Here is a 20,405-nt window from a genome sequence, read left to right on the forward strand (position 1 = left end):
GCCCCAGAATTGGTTTTCAAATTGTATTCAAAGAATTCTAAGGTTTTAGGAACACCTGAAATGCCTTTGCCACAAATTCAGTCATCCTACTCAGTTGTTTTGATTTTAATTTAGTTCGTTAGAATGAACACATTTGCTTTTTAAAAAAATTCTGTTTCCAGACTACGGTGATGGAGATCAAATATTTCAAAGCCAAACTTGAATTAGTTACCAGGTGGAAAATACACTGTGAAGCCCAATAAAGATGAAGGAGGGTGTTAGTCATCACCTCCCCCCACCTTTCTTCTCTGAACTAGATCTTTCTGAATAGTATTTTTAGGGAATTAAATTAAATACCTGAGAAGGTAAAAGAAGTATAAATGCATCAGTGCTATGTTTTAGAAATATTTTAGGAAATATAGTGCAGAGGCATTATAATTAACAATTGAGATTTTAAAGTTGATATTTGCCGACGCCGTGCTCCTCAGGGTTCTGATTCAGTGTGTGTGGAGTGGGGTTCAGGCTGTGTATTCTGACAAAACTCCACAGGTATGTATACCTCCAATCAAGAACCGTGGTTCTGGAACAAAATATTTTATATCTAGGCTATTGAAATTTTCATGTCTTGATCTTTGTGTCTCTAACATCTTCAGTAAAACAAGTTTGATATTAACTACCTGCTTGTTTAAGCTGGAGTTATGGGCTCTTCCCTCCAACCCTCTTCATATTACTTACGTACTAAATACTCTTCTGGTTTCAGGCTCAATTTACTGTGAAGAAATCAGAAAATGAAGATGATGCCTCTAAAGACACATATATTATCGAGTGCCAAGGAATTGGGATGACAAATCCACACCTGTAGTGTATTTACCTTTTAAATGATACCTCAGCGATGTATTGCACTAATTCATTTCATAAATACTACAAAACAGCAAATAAGAAGTAACTTATTAAAAGACCCAACTTAAATTTGGAGATGAAGTAGAGTGTTCTAGATTTACTATGCATGCTTCATCAATTTAATCTCACTTAGAATATCTCCCAAGGTATGACAAATGAAATAGAAGATTTGGTGGTTATGTCTAATAGCTGACTTCAGTATTAAAGTATTGATATAAAATATTCTTTTCTCCTGTTTTTCTTTATGTAATAAATTAAGTCAGGAATGTAAATTTGATCTGTAATTTGTGTATAGTTCTAATCACTTTGCTGTATTCTCGTGTAAACTATGAGACAACTTTATGCACACGTACTTACTGTGTCAACAATAATTTAATGAACATTTTCTCATTCTAAGTACATGTACCTTCTTTCTAATTGAGCACTTGGTAAATATTGATTTCAAATCTGTTGAATATGTTGTGAAAGACAATGAGAATTGTAAAATTTCAACCCCATATGTGTGTGTGTGTGTGTGTGTGTGTGTGTATATATTTTTTTTTTTTGGCTTGTAGTATTAAAAAATAATTAAGTACCTTTAGAACAGATTGTGCTTTTCATTTCTCTGTATTATCTCACACCTAGCAACTTCCACATTTAGATTACTTCCTGCCCTGTAGGCAATTGAGGTTATGACTCAAATGAAACCAGTTTGGTGTATCAGCTAAATATGCTGTACTGTAATATAATGAGAAATTCATTAAAATTTGGTTCCATCTTGGTGATTAAAACATAATCCAGGATATAGATCCAGAGGATGATATTTATCACACATTCAGAATGTGCTGAGTTAGTCTGTATAGAACAGTATAATGAAAAAAAGTTACTTCATGTGCATGATCGTAGTTCTTGTCAGTGATTTCAGTGTCCTCAGACAGTTGGGTTCAATTTGCTTTGAATGTGAGGATGACAGTATTGCTTGCTATTTATATTTCCACACTGTAGATACATTTTATGAGTTCCATTTTTATAACAAATGAGATAAAGTATCGTTCTATTTTAGAGTAAAACTATATTTTTAATATAGCCTTCAGAGGGATTGTGATATATTTGGGGGTTTTCAGTTTAATGTGAACTTTGCAGCTTCTGACAGGGTGTGGAGCAGTGTGAAAGAGGTTGGCTGGAATACAGAGATTGGGAACTTTAGAGTGAGAGATTCAAGGTCAACCGTGTGTGAGTTTGTGATTAATCTTGTCTTGGGCGTGTCACTCTGGTTGAGTCTCAACTTAGGTAAAATGAAGATAGGACTTAAGCAAAAAAAATTTTTGGTAATCCTAGAAGTGATTTGAATTTCCATTTATTTTCCTCAAACAAAATTGTATTTCTCTACTTGTATGTCTAAATTCTATTTCAATGTTTCTTTTTCCTATATATTCAACACTATGTGTACATGGACTTGAAGAGGAGTCTTCAAACCACCTTCAAACAGATGTTCATACCACTTGGTTCACAAAGCCTTCCCATGAATTTTAAGTTCGTGGTTGTCAGTAATTTTCAGAAAATTTGTTTTCAGATTTCCCTCCTTAAAAATGTACTTCCACAGACACATGATCTGATTTTTTTGTATCAATCTTGTTGAGATATATTTCTATAAAATCTTACTCTTATATTTAATAACATTTCAAAAAGTATATTTGTTACACTCAATTGTATAGTAATACTAATTGTAATTAACCAAGCCAGAAGAAATTTTAAACATTTTTAAGAATCTCATGTTCACTGGAAATTTTAAAACAATGCAAATTAATGTGCATATTTTTATTGCAGAAGGATATGACAAGGTGAGCTTTTAAGCATAAAAATATAAAATTGGGGAAGTGGAATGTGAACTTTTAAGCATAAAAAATGTAAAACTGAGGAAGTGGAATGTGTTTTTTTAATGGAGATGGTGGATACCAAACAGCTATGTTTTTAGAGTCCAGTGGATGAATTTAAGAGACTTGGAATAGTTTTATTTTAAAATGGCCGTACAGACATACCTGGTTTTATTGCACTTTGCAAACACTGCATTTTTTTTTTTTACCAATTGAAAGTAAGACCCTCCACCAGCAAAAAGATTACAACTTGCTATAAAGGCTTGGGTGATTATTAAAATTTTTTAACAATAAAGTATTTTTAACTAAGGTATGTACTTTGTTTTTTTAGACACAATGCTATTGCACACTTAATAAACTATAGCATCGTGTAAACAAATTTTATATGCACTGGGAAACCAAAAAGTTTGTGTGACTCACTTTATTGCGGTATTCTAGAACCAAGCCCCAAATCTCTCTGAGGTATGCCTATAAAACTGAAATGAGAGCCTTTGCTATAATTTGAAATTTATGATGAAAATTTTTGATGCCCAGATATCTGGTTAAACAATATTTCTTTGTGTGTATGTGAGGGTGTTTTTAGAAGAGAGTAGCATTCGAATCGGCGAGCCGAGTAGAGCAGATGGCCCTCCCAGTGTGGGTGAGCATCACCCAGTTCCTTGAGGGCCTGAATAGAACAGAATGGTGGAGAAAGGTTGCATTTGCTCTCTGCCTAACTGCAGGACTTGGGACATCAGTCTTCCTCTTAACTCTTGGTGCTTCTGGTTTTCAGGCCTTCAGACCCAGCCTGCAATCTGCACCTTTGGCTCTCTGGCTCTCAGGCCTTTGGACTACACCAGTGGCTTTCCTGGCCCAGCTTGCAGATAGCAGATCATGGGACTTCTCAGCCTCCATAATCACATGAGAAATTAGCTTGTAATAAATCAGTCTCTCTCTAAACATATATTGAACTTCTCAACATATATATCTCCTATTGGTTCGGTTTCTCTGCAGAACTCTGGTACAAGTGATGTTGCAAGAACGTACAAGTTTGAAGGAGGGGTTCTCTGGAACTGAACATCAGATCTCTCAAGAAGGGGTACTTTTTACCTGATGATCAGGCCATGAGAGCATTTCAGCTGATACTCAGACTCTAAGAGAAGGGGATGCATCCTGGCAGGTGCTTGGAAGGTTCAGGTAGCATGGCCCAGAAGGTGAGAGAGCCCCAAGGGGCTAATATTCCTACCGCCAGAGTGTGTCAGGGCCAGCTGAACGAAGCTTGGAGTCATAGTTTGCTGCTGCTGACAGGAACTGGAAGCAGGAAGAGTTCTTTCTCCCTTCCTCTTTCCAACCGCACGCAGGGCTTCCCTTTTGCAGAACCGAACCAGAAGTGAGTTGTCAGGGGAATCTGGAAATTATAATTTACACACCCAAATGTTATGGAACAGTTTTGAAAGGTGTGCTTAGAGCTGCGAGACAGTAAATAGCCAGTAGAATCTATCCTTTTGGTCATTCAGCATTCACATGTTGCTATCTTACAATAACAATAACATCTTTTTGCTTTTGCCTAACAAAATACAGCTATCCTTTTTGTAAACATATTTCCATCCTCTTAATAGAGGGCCAAAAGTCCCACCAGTCACTATAACCATCTCTGGGTGATGTTAGTGTCTATTTTACTCAATCCCACCTGAATATTCTGTAACATATAGACTGTAAAGTTAATAATAGTCTTTATGTGAAATAAAAAGGGACGATGAAGGGGAGGGGAAAAATAAATGAATATATATCAATATGTATAGAACAAGCAAGGAAGAAAGTTTGCATAACTGCTACGGTCCTGTGTTCTTAGGTTTGCTATATACTCTATGTTCCCTGTACTCTCTACGGGCACCACAGACAGGGAGGTAATCTTAATCTTCACTCCCAAAGGGTCTACGTCTTGGTGGTCTGTCTTTAATGTGTTGCTGTGGTTTTGCCTTGATTTTTATTACTGGATTTGAGAGTACTCAAAGGTGCCTCAGAGAATGCCTTGGGCTCTAGACATAGTCTTTTCTGCCTTCATTGTTATAGCACCACTCAATTTACCCTTATTAATTGGGAGCAATTGCCCCAGCAAAAACGGTGATCCCTTCTTTGTTGTTTCAATAGCATGAGAAGCTCAGCATGGGCAGTAGAAGTCTCATCTTACAGTTCATTGGCGCCATTATTGTTGTGACCCCTGGCGGAAGCATTTTTCCTTTGGGAATTAACACCTCTAAAATCAATAGCAATCAAAGTTTCAAGGATGGAAAGTAAAATTTGGGTGGTTGTAATTAATTATAATAGTGGAAGCCCACTCCACTTCCACCCCTCGATCCATGTATTCTAGCTATGGAAGAATGAGTACCCTATATTAGTCTCTGGTCAAAGGATGGCCCACATCCTGTAAGATAATGCCCTAACTTACAGAGTGTTGTTTCCCAACGGGCACTGTAACTGGATTTTCAGTAGGCTGTTTTCATCAGCTCTGCTGCTTCTAAGGTATGTCATACCTGGCATCTATCTATGGGCATGAACTCATTGGTACACTTTAGCTGAGAAATGAATTCCTTGATCAGAATCAGTATTGTGTAGATCAACCATAAGTCCACAGATAGTCATTACATTTATCTGTTGTGTAGCTGATTGCTTCGAAGCTTAGCTACTTAAAACAACAAACATTTATTATTTCACAATTTCTGTTGGTCAGGAATACAGGACCAGCTTAGTTGGGTGGTTCTGGCTCGTGGCATCCCATGAGGCTGCAATCAAGCCGAGCCACTGGGTGGAGCTACAGTCATCTCAAGACTTGAATGGGGTTGAAGGATCCACTTCCAGTCTCAGGCTTGGTTGTCGCCTTGCTTCAGTTCCTCCCAGGCTGAAAAACTGTGGGCTTTTCCATTGGGCTCCTCACAAAAATGAAGCTTGCTTTCCCCAATACGCGGGACAAGAGAGGGACAGAGACAGAAAACCCCCAATCTTTTTATAAACTCATTTCAGAAGTGATACCCCATCATTTCTGCCATAGTTTTGTTAATTAGAAACAAGCCACTAGTCCAGCTCAATCTCAGGGGAACGGGATTACTCAAGGGCATTAGCAGGAGGTGGGGATAGTTGGGGGCCATTTTAGAGGCTGCCTACAACAGTCGTACAAGCAGAAACAGACCATTAGGGTTTTGGAGTAGATAACCGATGTTTTCAGAAATAGCTCTTGGTTTGCTACTGGGCCCTGGTAGAGACTGAACTGAGCTGCGACATCTAAAGACCTTATGACCATGATGAAGCACATGTTTTCTGATGCACCAAGATACTAAGTTGGGTGATAGCATCAGCAATCCAACATCAAGTGGAAATGGTATTAGGTGCAGGTAGCCTAGAAGACGTAAGCACTTTGCACGAGAGGATGCTCAATCTTCTCCAGCGCCTACCCCCTGCTAATCATTGCCACTCTACCAACCTATGGCCCTGTAGGGGAGTTCCCAACCACCAGCTGACTGAGGAAGAAAAAGCTAAGGCCTAGTTTACAGATGTTTTCACAGATGCTGAAGCAGTACAACACATTCATTCAGGGGAGGCCCGCAAGACAGTGGTGATGGGGAATCCTCCCAGTGGGCAGAACATGAAGCAGTGCAGTTGGTCGTCCACTCTGTCTGGATTGAGAGATGGTCAGAAGTACAAATACGTTGATTCACGGACAGCAACTGGCAGTTTGCCTGAAACATTGGGGACTCAGAAAAAAAAGATTTGGTAGATTGGTGTCAAAGGATGGGGGAAGAGGTATGTGGATGAAATTTTCAGAAAGAGCATAGAGTGTGAAAAAAAAATGTGTCTCATGTGAATACTCACAAAGGGCATCCATATGGAGGAGAATTTGAATAACCAGGCGTACAAAATGACAGGCTCTGCGGCTGCTAGTCAGCCTTTTTCTGCAGTTAACGCAGTGCTTGCTCAGCAGCTGCAATGGTGGGGGCAAAGGTCATGTGTGGGCCTGACAACGTGGACTTCTGTCACCAAGGCTGCTCTGGCTGTCCTCAGTACTCAGCGCCCAACCCACCAGCAGCAGAAACTGATCCTGAGCCTTCCACAAAGAACTTTCCTTGAGAAAGACTGGAAAACTGCCTCGTGGGTGATCACAATGGGGAAGGCAGCAATTTCTCCTCACTGGACTGCTCTCCTTACTCAGAACATGGGCTTGCCTTCTCTGACCACGATGTTTCTGCCAACATGACTTGAACTAGTGGAGGTTTGAGACAATGTTGCTTCTAACCAAGGAACTCATTTCTAAGTCATCCTTAGGAAAAAAGATAGGAAGGTACTATATCAAAATGTTAAAAGTAGCTGTCTAATGGGAATTAGGGTAATAAACATATATATTGCTGTTTCTTTTCATTTTCTCCTATTTTCCAAATTATGCATCTGGAATAATATATTAAAATAAATTGCAAAGGCAATTGAAGATGGTTTTTAAACTGCACTCCTGAAAGCGTTTAGTTTCCTGAATAAGAAAGGATTGCTTGGAGGCCACTCGATTTTAATCATGATTTCAGTTCTCTTATTTTTAAACCACTCAGGCACAGACTATTGCAGTCTCAGTGATTCTCAAGCTTCAGTGTATGTGAGCATCGTCAGGGAATCTTACAATGATACAAACTCTCAGTCCACTTCTCCCTCCAGAAATTCTGACTGGGTAATTCTGGGTGGGATTCAGGAAACTGTATAGTTTTAAAAGGACCCCCCAAGTGAGTGACTGTTGTTTAGATTGTTCACATGACACCCGTTAAGGAACAGTGCTCTAGATTTACAGGAGGCTCCAAGGCTGGGGAAAAGCTGGAAGAATTCAAGTAAGATTTGGGAAGAAACAGGTGCAAGTTGTTATTGTGTTGTCAATAGGATCCGATTCCAGAAAGACAAGTAGAAAGACAACCCCAAATCCTTTTTGCCTTTGCTTAGCCTTGATTCAAAATGTAGCACGTCACTGCACTCACATTACCCACCTAGCCGAGCAGAACAGCCCTCTATCTGCATGAGAAAGGCCACGCAGCATAATGGTGCTGCTATCAGATTGCTCTCTCCTGACCGTATCTCAGCTGCCTGCAAAGCCAGTGGAGACAACTAGATGTGAGTTTGAATATCGCTTCGCCACTTATTAGTTGTTGACTTTAGGTGAATTAGCTAAGCCCTTGGAGCCTTAGATTTGTCGTGGGAATATTTTTGATCTCGTCTAGAAGTATGACGAGTTGAAATACTTAATCATTCTAGATTATTTATGTGGTATTTTATAATTTATTCTTGTAATTATTTTTGATACTTTTTAAAATTATTAATATTTTATTTTAAATATTTTATATTATTTTATATTTATTGTCTTATAAAGTTAAGAGGACCAGAATCTCTGATACTCTTTCCAACTCTAAAATTCTTTGTATATTCTACTAGGATACTATTTGTATTATAAACTAAGTGGAAACATTCAGGTTTTTTTTAATCACAATGTTGAGATTTAAAAAACCATTAAGGTAATTCTGCTTCATTGGGCAGAAGAAAAAATATAATAACCAATATATTCCTAAATTGGATGAAGGATAAGGCAGTGATTACGTCAGGCGTAATGCAAGTATGTGATGAAATTGTAGGGCCTCCTGAACTAAAGGTCATCTTCGGACCTGTCCCTAAGTGCTGCGTTATCGGACAAATTCTGTGAATGTCCCCAGCGAACTTTCTGTCATAGAGAAATAGTGTCCATTGATGAGAAACTGGGGTTCCATCACAAATGGCTCCAGAGCGGGGGTGTGCTGCTAAATTCCTAAGGAGCCTTTGAGCTGAAATAGGGCATCTCATCTCTCTCCTGATGTGTCTCAGATTTCCACCCCTCTCTGTCACCACCAGAAAATACAAAGGGGAAAGATTTTCCTATCAAAGACCAGGAGCCTAGAGTCCTGCCTTTTCCCACTTTCTCTCACTTTCTGGCACCCACCATGTCTACTTCAACACACATTGTTTAGGTTTATGTGGACACTGACCCTGATGGCATGGTGGGGATTCTGAAGCACAAGTACTCCACAGTTGAGATTTTTTTTAAGTGCACTTCATAGAGTTATGCATACTTGCCAAATGGACTTGTAGGTTTAAACTACAAAACAGATACTCTTCTTGACATTTCACTTAGCTCTTAGGTCTCTGTAAGGACTTTACTCTTGGGAGTTTAGTCAACTCCGATGGCCCTTATTTCCCCTTTCCACACTGTGGGCCTTTCTTTTCCCTGGAGGACTTGCCTTCACCCTGAGAGGTGGCAGGCAGCATCACCAAATCAAGGAGACAGAGTAAGTAAGTAAACCAGGTTCAAGAAAGTTTGTGAAAAGCCCCCAAATAAAACACGGTAGAAATGGAAGGGCAAAAATAAAATAAATAAAAAATAAAACAAAATAAAATGGAAGGGCTATTCTCAAGTCACACAGTGGGAAAAAGTCTGTGAAAGTCAGGAGTCATGAGCAAGTTAGAGGTCAAGCCCGAAGAGCATTCAGGAAACCAGAAGCAAGTACAAAACTCCACATGCAAGAAGACCTTGCACCTGAGCTGCAGTCGACTACAGAAAGGAAGCACCGTATAGTGTTCACTTTTTGCTGTCCTGAATTCTTGTTGTATGAGAGACCCAGGTGACTTACTTTCCCACACAGCCTAGTCCAATGCGCAAACACACCTTCCCTCTCTTGAAAGAACTTGATTCCATTCTGTCTGTGATCCACATCTATACTCTGGCTGTTGATAGAAGCTGCAACACTTTCCCCTCATTAATTTAGCAGGTGTATCTTCTCTTTTCCTGTCCTAGTGTTGCTGCTTTTTCTGTCCTGCATTATCCATAAAGATCCTGGATAAACTATTTTTTCCTCTGTCTTCTTATTTTTGTTTTGTTTTTTTTCTGTCAGACAGTGATATTCTTCCTCTTGGGTTTCTCTCTCTTCTTCCTACTTACCTTCTTTGTAGTTAGTTGATCTGCAGTTACACTTTTCTACATTTTTTCTGGCACGCATTTTGGTTATTCTCTTAGAGTTTCCCCACTTTCCTCTTGTAGGTATTTTTAGCTTATCACAACTTTACTTCCTGTTTCTCCCCCATTATCAATCATCTTAGATAAAGTAGAGATTATCTATCAGGAATTATCTTGGCTCAAATACATTTTTAGCCTTTTCAATGTGGCTACCAACTTGATAAAAGTTCATTATCTTGCATTGAAACAATTTATGTCAAACTGTATGTTCTGTAGAAGAATTAAAAATTTTTTGTTTTTCCAATTGAATGATTATTTAAAAATTTAATATAAGCATATTTAGGGTCCCAATTTTATGGCCAAATGCTTTTATAAAATTTTAGTGTTCACAGTTGCACATATAACTGTATAGGCACCAAAGAGAACAGGGGTAGACTTAACATATAGGTGACACATTTGAACAAAGGGAGGCTGAGTGACACAACAGTACGTTGTACAGATGAATGTTTTTCGGTGATTCAAATACAGAAAACTAATGGGAGAAGTGAATCGGCACAGCCAAACTAAAGCAGATCTGTACTGGGGAAGCTGCCCCTTCTCACAGGTCATGATGGGCAGCAAGATAGCATCTGCAAGCAGGGTTATTCAGGTAGTCAAGCTACATAGTCTATGAATAAGGTTCCCTGACGAAATTGGTCTTCATAAAACCAGTGTAGCAGAAGTTTTGAGATTAGCAGGACTACCATCTCACTTTTCTCCAATTTTACAACATTCTAAGGGAAGTAAATCATCAGATTGGCTGATGCATCAGGGTCCACCACTGTAAAAATAATAAAAACATTACCTCAGAACTACAGAAGGAAACTTGTGTATCAAGAAGAAATCGAATTTATCCAACGTGGAGATCCAGAATAATCGCTGGCAATGTGACTGCTGTTTGTCATCAGACAAAAGAGTACTCTTCATAATTCAAAACTTCCAAAATGACACATGAGAAATAGTACATTAAATGCTTTAATAAATATTCTGTAAAAAAAATATAGAAAATTTAGATGGACACTTGTATTTCCTAATTTATGTATCTTGGTCAGCTTCTTCACAAACTTACCAAATTGTTTATGTACTTTATCCTTATTGAAGTTCACGTTTTTAAATGTTAGCCTATTAATTTACTCTTGATTATCAAGTATTGCCAATATTGAACTATTAAAAGCACACAATGTCTAGTGAACCATCATAGATTTCCCATAATTTCGCTTTTCTTTCAGTTTTTGTTTAGACATGGAAAGAATTTATCAGAATTACTGCTTTGGGGAAGTGATTTTCCTGAAATTGAATTTGGATCAGTGAAATAATGACTCCATTATTTGTTTGTAATTCTCTTAACATTTTTTCATTCACAAAGTTACTGGAGTATAACTGGCTTAATAAGCCTATCTTACTCTAAACAATAAAAAATATAGCCAAGGTAAAGCCAGTGACTTTTTAGTATTAAGAATAGGGAGTTATTGCAAAAGATTATTTGTAACTTATATTCAGAAAAAAATGGAAAATAAGAGATCAAAATGAATATAGCATAGAAATAAATCTTCCAGTAGAAATTGCAATTTATTGTGTTTTTAGGACTGTTAAGAAACACTTGTTCTTCTGTTTATTTTACTGTTTTGGTTGTGATAATGTATGCAAATTCTGGTAACCATTAACTTTCTCATACTTAATGTCTGCAAACCTCATAGGATCAACCTGAATATTTACCTTGTGAAGGCGATTTTATGAAACTTTAAAAGGGTTTTCCTGTGCCAAGGGTATATATTATTGTGAAAGTAAAACCTCACAAAGCTAAATAAATTCTTTTCTATACCTTAAAAAAACCCCTATACTAGAGCAATGAATACCAGTTTAAATCAAATTGCATCATCAGTCACTTTAACGTACTAGTTAAAATAATGTTACTAATTTGAATGAATGTTATTTGTTTTCAGATTTGACATAATTAATTTACAAAATTTTAAAACTTTTTAATTGTAATATATATATGGATTGTAGCTATTTTTCATTTGAGGATATTTACATAACATAATAAATTCAATTTGTTAGGCTTCTGCTTCTAGCCAGGATAGAGTAACAGGAATTAGATTTATTCTTCTGCCTGAGACAACTCAAAAAGTGAACAAAATCTATGGAACAATAATTTTCAAGATTTTAAACATCAGGCAGTAGAAGATAGTGTTCTCTGAGAGCTTGAAGACAGATACAGTGAGCCCTGCAATTGTCCCAGCTGACTGGCCATGGCACAGGGAAAGGAAACCTAGGTAGAGCCTGGTGAACTCTCTGCATTGAGGATACTGACTGAGGGCTTGAGGAGAGCTGCATGGCTAGAGTTGACAGGATAGAACACCAGAGTGGAGAGAGAAAGCATCACAGAGAAGTCTAGGAACCTGCAGTGTTTGCTTTGAATACTCAGAGTGCTGAAGAGTGCATGAACATGAAGAAATTACCTGTGACAAAATCACCTGGAGAATTAGAAGGAGTAGTATTTGGTGCTCACATAGGGCTAGGAAAAGTGCCAGTCCACTGTCTCTTCCTCTCCCCTGACTCTGCTGAATTAGAAAACCTCATAATTCACAGGACATTGTCTAGAGCACTCAGAATGGTCATGCCTTAGATGTAGGAATAATTAGCTCTAGAAGAAATGCTGAATTGGTTCCACCTAATAGTCCTAAAAGAAAAATCTGTAAGGACTAAACTGTCTTCCACTAACTTAACTATAGCCCAGAATCAATTTCAAGACTATTTACAAGAATAAAAAATATCCAGTCCCTAAAAAGGTAAAAAACACAATGTCTGGCATCCAATCAAAAATTGCCAGCCAATCAGTGCTGCAGGAAAATATAACCCATAATTACAAGAAAAATAAATCAATAGAGACTCACTCAAAACTAAGAAAAATATGATTATCAGACAACATTAAAATATTACTATATTATATTATGTAAAATATTACTATATTATATTATGTAAAATATACGTCCAAACAGCTAGAGGGAAGATGTGATATGTTAATTAGAGACATGGAAGATATAAACAAAAAGATGCAAAAGAACTTTGAAGGATGAAAGCTATCATATCTGAGATGAAAAACTCATTGATAGAATTAAATACAGATTAGACATTGCAGAAGAGTAGATTAGTAAACTTGAAGATATAACAATAGAAATAGTCCAAAATGAAATATATAGAAAAAAAAGTGAATTTTAAAAGTGAGTAAAGTATCAGTAAGTTATGGAACAACTTCAAGCAGTTTGATATGTTTGTATTTGGAGTTCATGAAGAAGGGGGGATAGAAAAGTATTTGAAGAAATGATGGCAAAGTATTTTCACATTTGATAAAAAATATAAGCCCACAGTTCTAAGAAGCACAACAAACACCAAGCAAAAGAAGCATGAAGAAAACTACACTAAGGTACATCATAATCAAATTGCCCAAAACCAGTGATAAAAAGAAAATCTTAAAAGCAGTCAGAAAAAGAAGACACACATACAGAAGGACAAAGATGAAAGATGTCTGCAGATTTCTCTGAGAATCGATGCAAGCAAGATGACTGTAGAGCGATATCTTTAAAGTACTGAAAGAAAAAACGATGTAAGCAAAGATATCTTCTAAAAACGAAGTAGGTAAAAAACATTTTGGACCTATAAAATCTGAAAGAATTAACCATCGATAGACCTACACTACAAGAAATGTAAGGAAAACGATACCAAGGGAACCCAGAATAATGATGAACACCAGAAATGGTAACTCTATGGGTATAAATGTATAAGGTTTTATTTATTTATTTTTTTGAGCTTCCTTCCACCCACTTAGAGCTTTTAAAAAGAGAATAGGTTGTTAAAACAAAAAATAATATTCTGTGGGATTTATAATCTAGAGAGAAGTAAACTGTATGATAACAGCAGCACAAAGGCTTGGAGGAGAGAAATGAGGATACACTATGATCAGTTTTTCGTGCCATCTGCGAAGTGGTATAATTGGTTCTGCTTCTGTGACTGTGCTCTAACTGATACAGACTCCATGAAAAATATGGTGAGGTTTTGAATGGGATTACATTAAATCTACAGATTCATTTCTGTCTCTCCTTTGACTTATTATATCTTCATTGAAGTCTTCTAATTGAGTATTATCACTTTTTCAAAGGAGTTATGCTTCTTCTGTTATTCCTAGTTACTTTATATTTTTATTGCTATTGATATGTTTTTTTAAAATAGACTTTATTTTTTTAGAGCAGTTTTAGGTTCACAGCAAAATTAAGCAAATTGTAAGCAGAGATTTCCCATATACCCCTGCTCCACTTATAAACATCAAAGTATATAAAAGTGCCAAAATAAAGCCATCCAAGATCCAACCACTATTGGGACTTACATTTTTGTATGAGTATCAAAAGAGAGATGGTAACTAAAAATTTTTTAAAAATTGGAATCATGGTCAATATAGTTGTCCAGTCCATCCCCTACCCCCAACCCATAGATCATGAACATTTCCTCGTGGACATATAAATTCTTCAGAATTGTTGTATTTAAATCCAACAATCCAGAACAGCAGCAGAGTTCACTGGGCAGGACCAATGCGACATCCAGGCCACATAAGAGACTAATTCCCTTGGGGTAAGCAGGACTGGACAAGACAGCAGAACAGCAGAGAAGAAGGCTGTATTGTTTTTCAGTGGACATCGAGTCTCCCAGGCCCCACCCCACGGTGCTGTGAGAAACAGAGCTGTTCCTCAGAAGGAGGCTTTGTGCCTTTGTCTGTCTCTGGGTGTATGTGCTCACCCCTGAAAGTCCCAGACCTGGGGCAAAGACACAACTCCTCAGGTAAGTAAGAGGGAACGAGGAATATGATGAGAGGAGAAGAGTAAGGTGAAGTTGAGGGAAAAGAGAAAAAGGACAAACCCAGGAAAGACAGCGATGTCTGCTATGTATGATCTTTATTTTCTAATTTGTTTGTTGTAAGAGAAGCAGATGGCATGAGAATCTTGGTAACACCCAATCGGGAGTCTGAAGACAGGGTGGGGGTGTGTGGTGCTTTGCTGGTTCTGACTTTGTTATGGAGTCTCACGTAAAAACTTGGTGAGTAAAAGTCATCTTTACTCCATGCAAATGAGAGGCAGCATGAGGTCATTGAGCAAAATGCCAATTAGTGATTTTCGTGTCCCATGTCCAACTCTGCATTCTTTCTAAGGGAACAATTTTATATTTTTCATTCATCAGCTCCACATTTTCATCTTACTATTTCACTTCAAATTCGGTTTGAATAAAATTAAACTCATTGCCCTGCCTCCACCACTTACCCAAGTTTATCTTCCCTGTTTTTTATTTTTATTATTTTTACTTTAAAAAAAAATAAACCATATATTAAGTACCTATAACATGGCTAGATGCTGTGCCAGGTACAGGCTAAGGCTAAGCCTCTCTGGGCTTAGGGGATTTACAGCTCAGCTGGTGGGGGCTTGGAAGGTGAGTGGGGAGACATCTTACAAGATAGTTCACAGAAGTTTAGTTATGCAATGGGACCGGAAACTATCCTTAAATTCCAAATGTAATCAACCAATTAACCCCCTCCTCTCCATTTTTCAGTCAATATTTAGACTGAGCCCTGATCACTTTACGCCTGGATAACCATATGGCTTCTCTCATGGTGACTATGTTTTCCTGGTACCACTGCCAAACTAATCTCATATGCAGCTTTCAAAACATCAGTGACTCCTGAATCAAGTTTACACTCCTCCACTAGCTTTTCACTGTCTCTTGAATTCTGAACCATGTTCATGTATTACCTATCCAAAAAAATTTTTTAAAAGACTAGAGATTTTTGTTTAGCTCAGATATGGCTGTTCTAATTTGACGAAGGAAAAGTTTTGTAATAGCAATATGATGGTGGAAGTAATTGTTTCGTGATCTGCTGCTCAGTTAGGCTAAATAGCAAATTTTTTTGTATTTATCCTAGGCTAGGATGCGAGGGAGGGTTGACCACTCTCTAGTCCAGGGCCAACTCTCGCTGAGATGAAACATAGGTGCTAGGGTCATCCTTTCAGTAAGGCTGTGGGTGGGGCAGTCACCATGACTGACATGTTTGATATAACAGCACAAAGAAACTGTAAAATACTCCTTGGTTGATCTTCATGGCTATAGCTGCAGCATTTTAAAATTGCGAGATGAGGTTGATCCTTGACACTTTCTTACCTTACCTTTTTTTCTCTCGTCAGGATTCTCTCCTGTATATATCCTCCATATATGTCAGCCAGTGTCCTCAGTAAGCTGTTAACTGGTAAGCCTTAAGGTATTAACTCTCTAAGGAGGTTCTGCGGTTTTATCAGAAATCCTAAAAATCAAAAACACTAAAAAGCCAAAAAAAACCCCCACTAATGTTATTGTGATCTTTCCGATGCTTATATCTTTACCATTGTACTATCTGACTAATTACTAAGGCTGATCCTGCCTCTCTTCTTACAAGGTCATTTACATAATATAAAAATTGAATCGTTTTATTTAATTTTTTCATACCTTGTCTCATTTCACAAAATATTTGAAGTGACTTATAATAAGCACATACCATAAAAAGATGAGCTACAAACAAGAAATTAAAAATCAGACCCAGAGAAATAAAAACTAGGGTAGGAAGTCATGTCCAGGCATAAACGTAAAACACAAGTGAATTGCGAGAGCTGAGTTCGGTCTAGGAATCCTGGAGAAAGTGAAAAGGGAGACACGATACGTCACTAGTTATTCCCTCCCTCTTCCCTCGTCACCCCCCAAAAGCCCACTATTTTCTTAAGGTAAGTACAGAGCTTTTCCGAACACATGACCCTAGAAGAAATTTCTCACATAGAGCTGTAAGCTTTTATTATCACCACTGACTCCACCTACCTTTGCATAATAAAAGGCACAGATCCAAAAAGAAAATAAATTTTACCCGAATTAAAATGGAGTGAACGGTTAACTTGTGCATTAGGCAAACGACTTGGAGAGGGCTGTGTATTTGTTTACCAGTTTATATCTCAGTAGCAAATAGCTAGGGATTTAAGCATCCTCATTTGTGTGCTTCAGAAATATCATGCAATCACCTGATACAGTTGCATCATTTTTGGGGGTTCATATGAAAAGAGTTGAAGTGAGGTTCACTTGAAAATTCTGTTTGCTGAACTTTGTGATTTATGTATTATTTTATAGTGTATTTAAGTTGTTCTCCACGTAATTAAATCCTTTTATTTAATGGGCCACTGGGGAAGTAATCATAGTTTCTAAGCAAAAGTTTTGTTCAGCTTGTATTATTGACCTGCATGAAGAGAAAGTGTATTGATTAAAACTGTAATGGACATGAAGCTAGGAGGGTTAATTCAAGCAGTACACGACGGAATCCAGGTCTCATTCTATCTCGGGCCCTTTAAATGACCATATCATAAACTGTCTGAAACATGTTCAAATCTCACCAAAAACACTTCTGTCCGTGGGATTCTTCCAGACCACTTCTTGTTCCGGGCTTCCGTTACTTGCTGCGCTCTGTGACCCCGCTGGTTTGGCCCCTCTCTCCAGGCTTCGCTGCTGGTCTTCTTCCTTACTGACCTATTTGGACCCACTTCTGCAGCCGGGCCCTTGGCGCTGTTCCCTGGGGATGATCTGCTGTTCCGTCTTTGGCCCTGCGCCCTGAAGCTCTGTGGAGAGGGTGCTCCTGCCTTCTTCAGCTCCTGCCAGCCTGACCCGGCTTGTTCCAGCCTACCGTGCTGTGATCAGTGGTTATCTCCTTTGTGTGTTGACTGGAGTCAAAGAATAAGGAAACCTAACTGCTACTCAGAGTTCTTTGACAAAATGAAAAGGCTCAAGGGTATATTTATTCACTCATCATTCATTCATTCATTCATTCATTCACTCATTTGTTGTCCATTGTGTGCCAGGCACTGAGGACACTGAGGTAAAAATAAGACACTGTCTATCTTCGCAGAGTCGGATTAATGGCAAGGGAGGAAGTAATGTTCAGGCAGCTCTTTGTGTGTGTGATTTATTTATCATTTAGTTACATAGTGGACATAGGTGACTGGACATTTCAGCAAGTGTGATATGACAAAGATTCCGTATGCTTAACCTCAGCTATTAACTGATCTAGCACGGTGTTTCTTGGACTGGGTGATTTTGCCTCTCCCTCTTGCTCCAGAAACATTCAGCATCTGGAGACATTTCTGGATGTCAAAACTGGGATGTTGCTACATAGTGGTTAGATGTCTGGGATGCTGCTAAGCATCCTACAGTGAATTGGACAGCCCCCATAACAAAGAATTATTGAGTCTAAAATGTCAGCAGTACTGAGACTGAGAATCCCTGGCTAGTGTATGCGTTACTCTGTGTGTTTCTGAGAGAACAACTATCAGGAAAGCTTCTTTTAGCCTGGTATTTATTATTCTTTTTTAATTTTTATTTTTCAATTAGAGTTGACATTCGATATTATTTTATCCTGGTATTTATTATTTTAATTAATGGTCGACATTTATTGAGTGCGTATTGTATGTCAGGCATTATGGTAAACACTTTAAATGGATTATCTCATTTATTATTATTAGCTCTATTTTACAAGTAGAGAACGGAGAATAGCTCTATTTTACAAGTGGAGAAACAGGTTTCGTGGGGTTAAGAAACTTGCCCAAGACCTCATTGCTAACAAGTGGCAGAGCAGTCAACGCGGGAAAGTCTGGCCCTTCACTCTTTGCCACCACAAACAGCATCTCTAACTCAGAGGCCAGGCCTTCCCTTCGGCTATGCCTTAACTCATTAGAAAATGCTTTAGTGACAGACGAAGCTAGTTCAGCTCTCTGTTGGTTATGGGACTCTGCCGAAGCCTGAGGGGAAAGAGGGGTTGACATAACAGTATATAATTCAACCTAAGTTTGGGAAAAGAGAATTTAACATTACATTAAACATCCACCTCTTGTTTATGGTTAATTGTTCTCCCACATGGGTGTGAGTTGGCTCATTAATCTGACCCAATTAAACAGAATCAACCAAAACTATTAGTCACATCTACTTCAGCTATGATTGCGTTGACACAGCAAATGGCAACACTATAAATAGTGGGATCGAGCTAATAGGCTCTGATGCATTCAGCTCTCTTTCTTATCCGTCCACTTTTCTTTATCTTATAATTCTGCTTTACTAATAACTTTCTGGGCAGCTTTTGGTAAATTTTAGGATCAGACTGCACTTTTTGTCGCTTTGATACTTTCTGAAGGCAAAGCAGCAGTCCACTGTCATCCATACCTTTACTTGCATTACAAGGCCCAAACACTGAGACTGTAATTTGATCTAGTTCCTTAACCCTATAATCTAACTGATAGAAGGTAATCTAACACCATGTCTGACCATGTGATAGGGCAGAATTCTTCTCACCTGAGTACAACAGGCTCATGCCACCCAGAAGAATGAAAAGGTAACTCAGAATATGTGGGGTCCTTACAGCCCAAGCGGATACCCTTATGAAGAAGAGGAAGTATGGGCCCCACAAATCGCAGGTTAGTGTGAAGTGAGTGCGGTTTGGTCCCATTACGTTTCTGAAATGGCTTGCTCTGAGATGTAGATATGCGTACCCATAGATTTGGCTGTTTTATTTTTGGGTCCCAGAGGTATGTGTGGGTACGGGCATTTTTAACATGCTCTGGGCCTTTTTACGAAGAGTAACTTTCCTGGATTCTCTATCTGTTTGGCTGACAGTGAAAATGCCCTTGTACTCAGGGCCAGTAACAGCTTCTGGTGGGTTAAATGTCAAGGATGTTGATTTTCTTTTTTTTTTTTATTATGTCTATAGTATGAATTGTTATATAAAGAGGAGGTTGGCAGGTGACGATTTTTTTTGTGAAAATTGTAGCACCTTTTCTTCTGCTTGTTACCAAGACTGCACCATGCCATGCACAGTACTGACTACCTCAAACGGTTTCTCTCACTTCATCTGTGTAACAGCCCTTTTATTTATTTATTTCCATTTTACAGAGGAGAATGGTGAAGTTTATATTAAATAACACAAGTCAGATTAAATCATACAGCTAGTAAGAAAGCAGCTAGGCTGGGATTTAAACGCAGGTCAGCAGATTCCAAGATCGATGTGATTAGCCTCTTTTCTTGCACTGGAGACTCCTCTTGGGCTCAGTGTTGAGCTGATGGATTGTAGAGCACAGAGATAATGGGTAACAAAGCGGAAGGATAGACTGGGGATAAAGAAGTGGAACTTTTTTCCAGGAGACTGACTGGATATCAATCTGTTTCCGATTTTTCTCAACCAGGTCCTGCTTCTGTATTTCACAATAGTTCTAAAAGTGGCAAACTGCTCTAAGAAAACTAATGTGACTTTCCAGATAGATAATACAATATTCCATGAATTTCATTTTTAAGGGCACACATTTTAAACATTTTCCTAGTGTTACAGATCTCAGGCTTAATACAAATACAGTTTCTTACACTGACCTTTTCTCTTTTCCCAAGAGGCAAATAGAAGCTTAACTAAAAAGATGCTTAATTACTAGTAGTGAAGTCACTTGATCAGAGATGTAATATGTTGAGTTATAATTTCTATCCAAAATTCTGTACGTCTTTAGAAGGACGTTTCACAATAGTTAAGCTTTGAAGTCTTTGCACAAACCAAAAACTTTTAGGGA

The 20,405-nt window shown here is 38.1% G+C and overlaps 1 protein-coding gene and 1 pseudogene across 2 annotated transcripts in view; both read left to right on the plus strand.

The window, feature by feature from the left end:
• The window catches only part of RTCA (RNA 3'-terminal phosphate cyclase), a 16,770-nt gene extending 15,669 nt beyond the window's left edge, over positions 1-1,101 (plus strand). For both annotated transcript variants that reach the window (XM_006919564.3, XM_015595579.2), the window contains one exon: positions 740-1,101. In XM_006919564.3, coding sequence (XP_006919626.1) covers positions 740-841 — 102 coding nt within the window. In that variant the 3' untranslated portion in view covers positions 842-1,101. The remainder of the gene's footprint in view (positions 1-739) is intronic.
• A 9,223-nt stretch (positions 1,102-10,324) lies between these two features.
• Positions 10,325-10,632, plus strand: LOC102882747 (annotated as a pseudogene).
• The last annotated feature ends 9,773 nt before the right edge of the window (positions 10,633-20,405 follow it).

Source organism: Pteropus alecto, unplaced genomic scaffold (genome assembly GCF_000325575.1).
Source record: "Pteropus alecto unplaced genomic scaffold, ASM32557v1 scaffold106, whole genome shotgun sequence".
NCBI classification, from domain to species: Eukaryota; Metazoa; Chordata; class Mammalia; order Chiroptera; family Pteropodidae; genus Pteropus; species Pteropus alecto.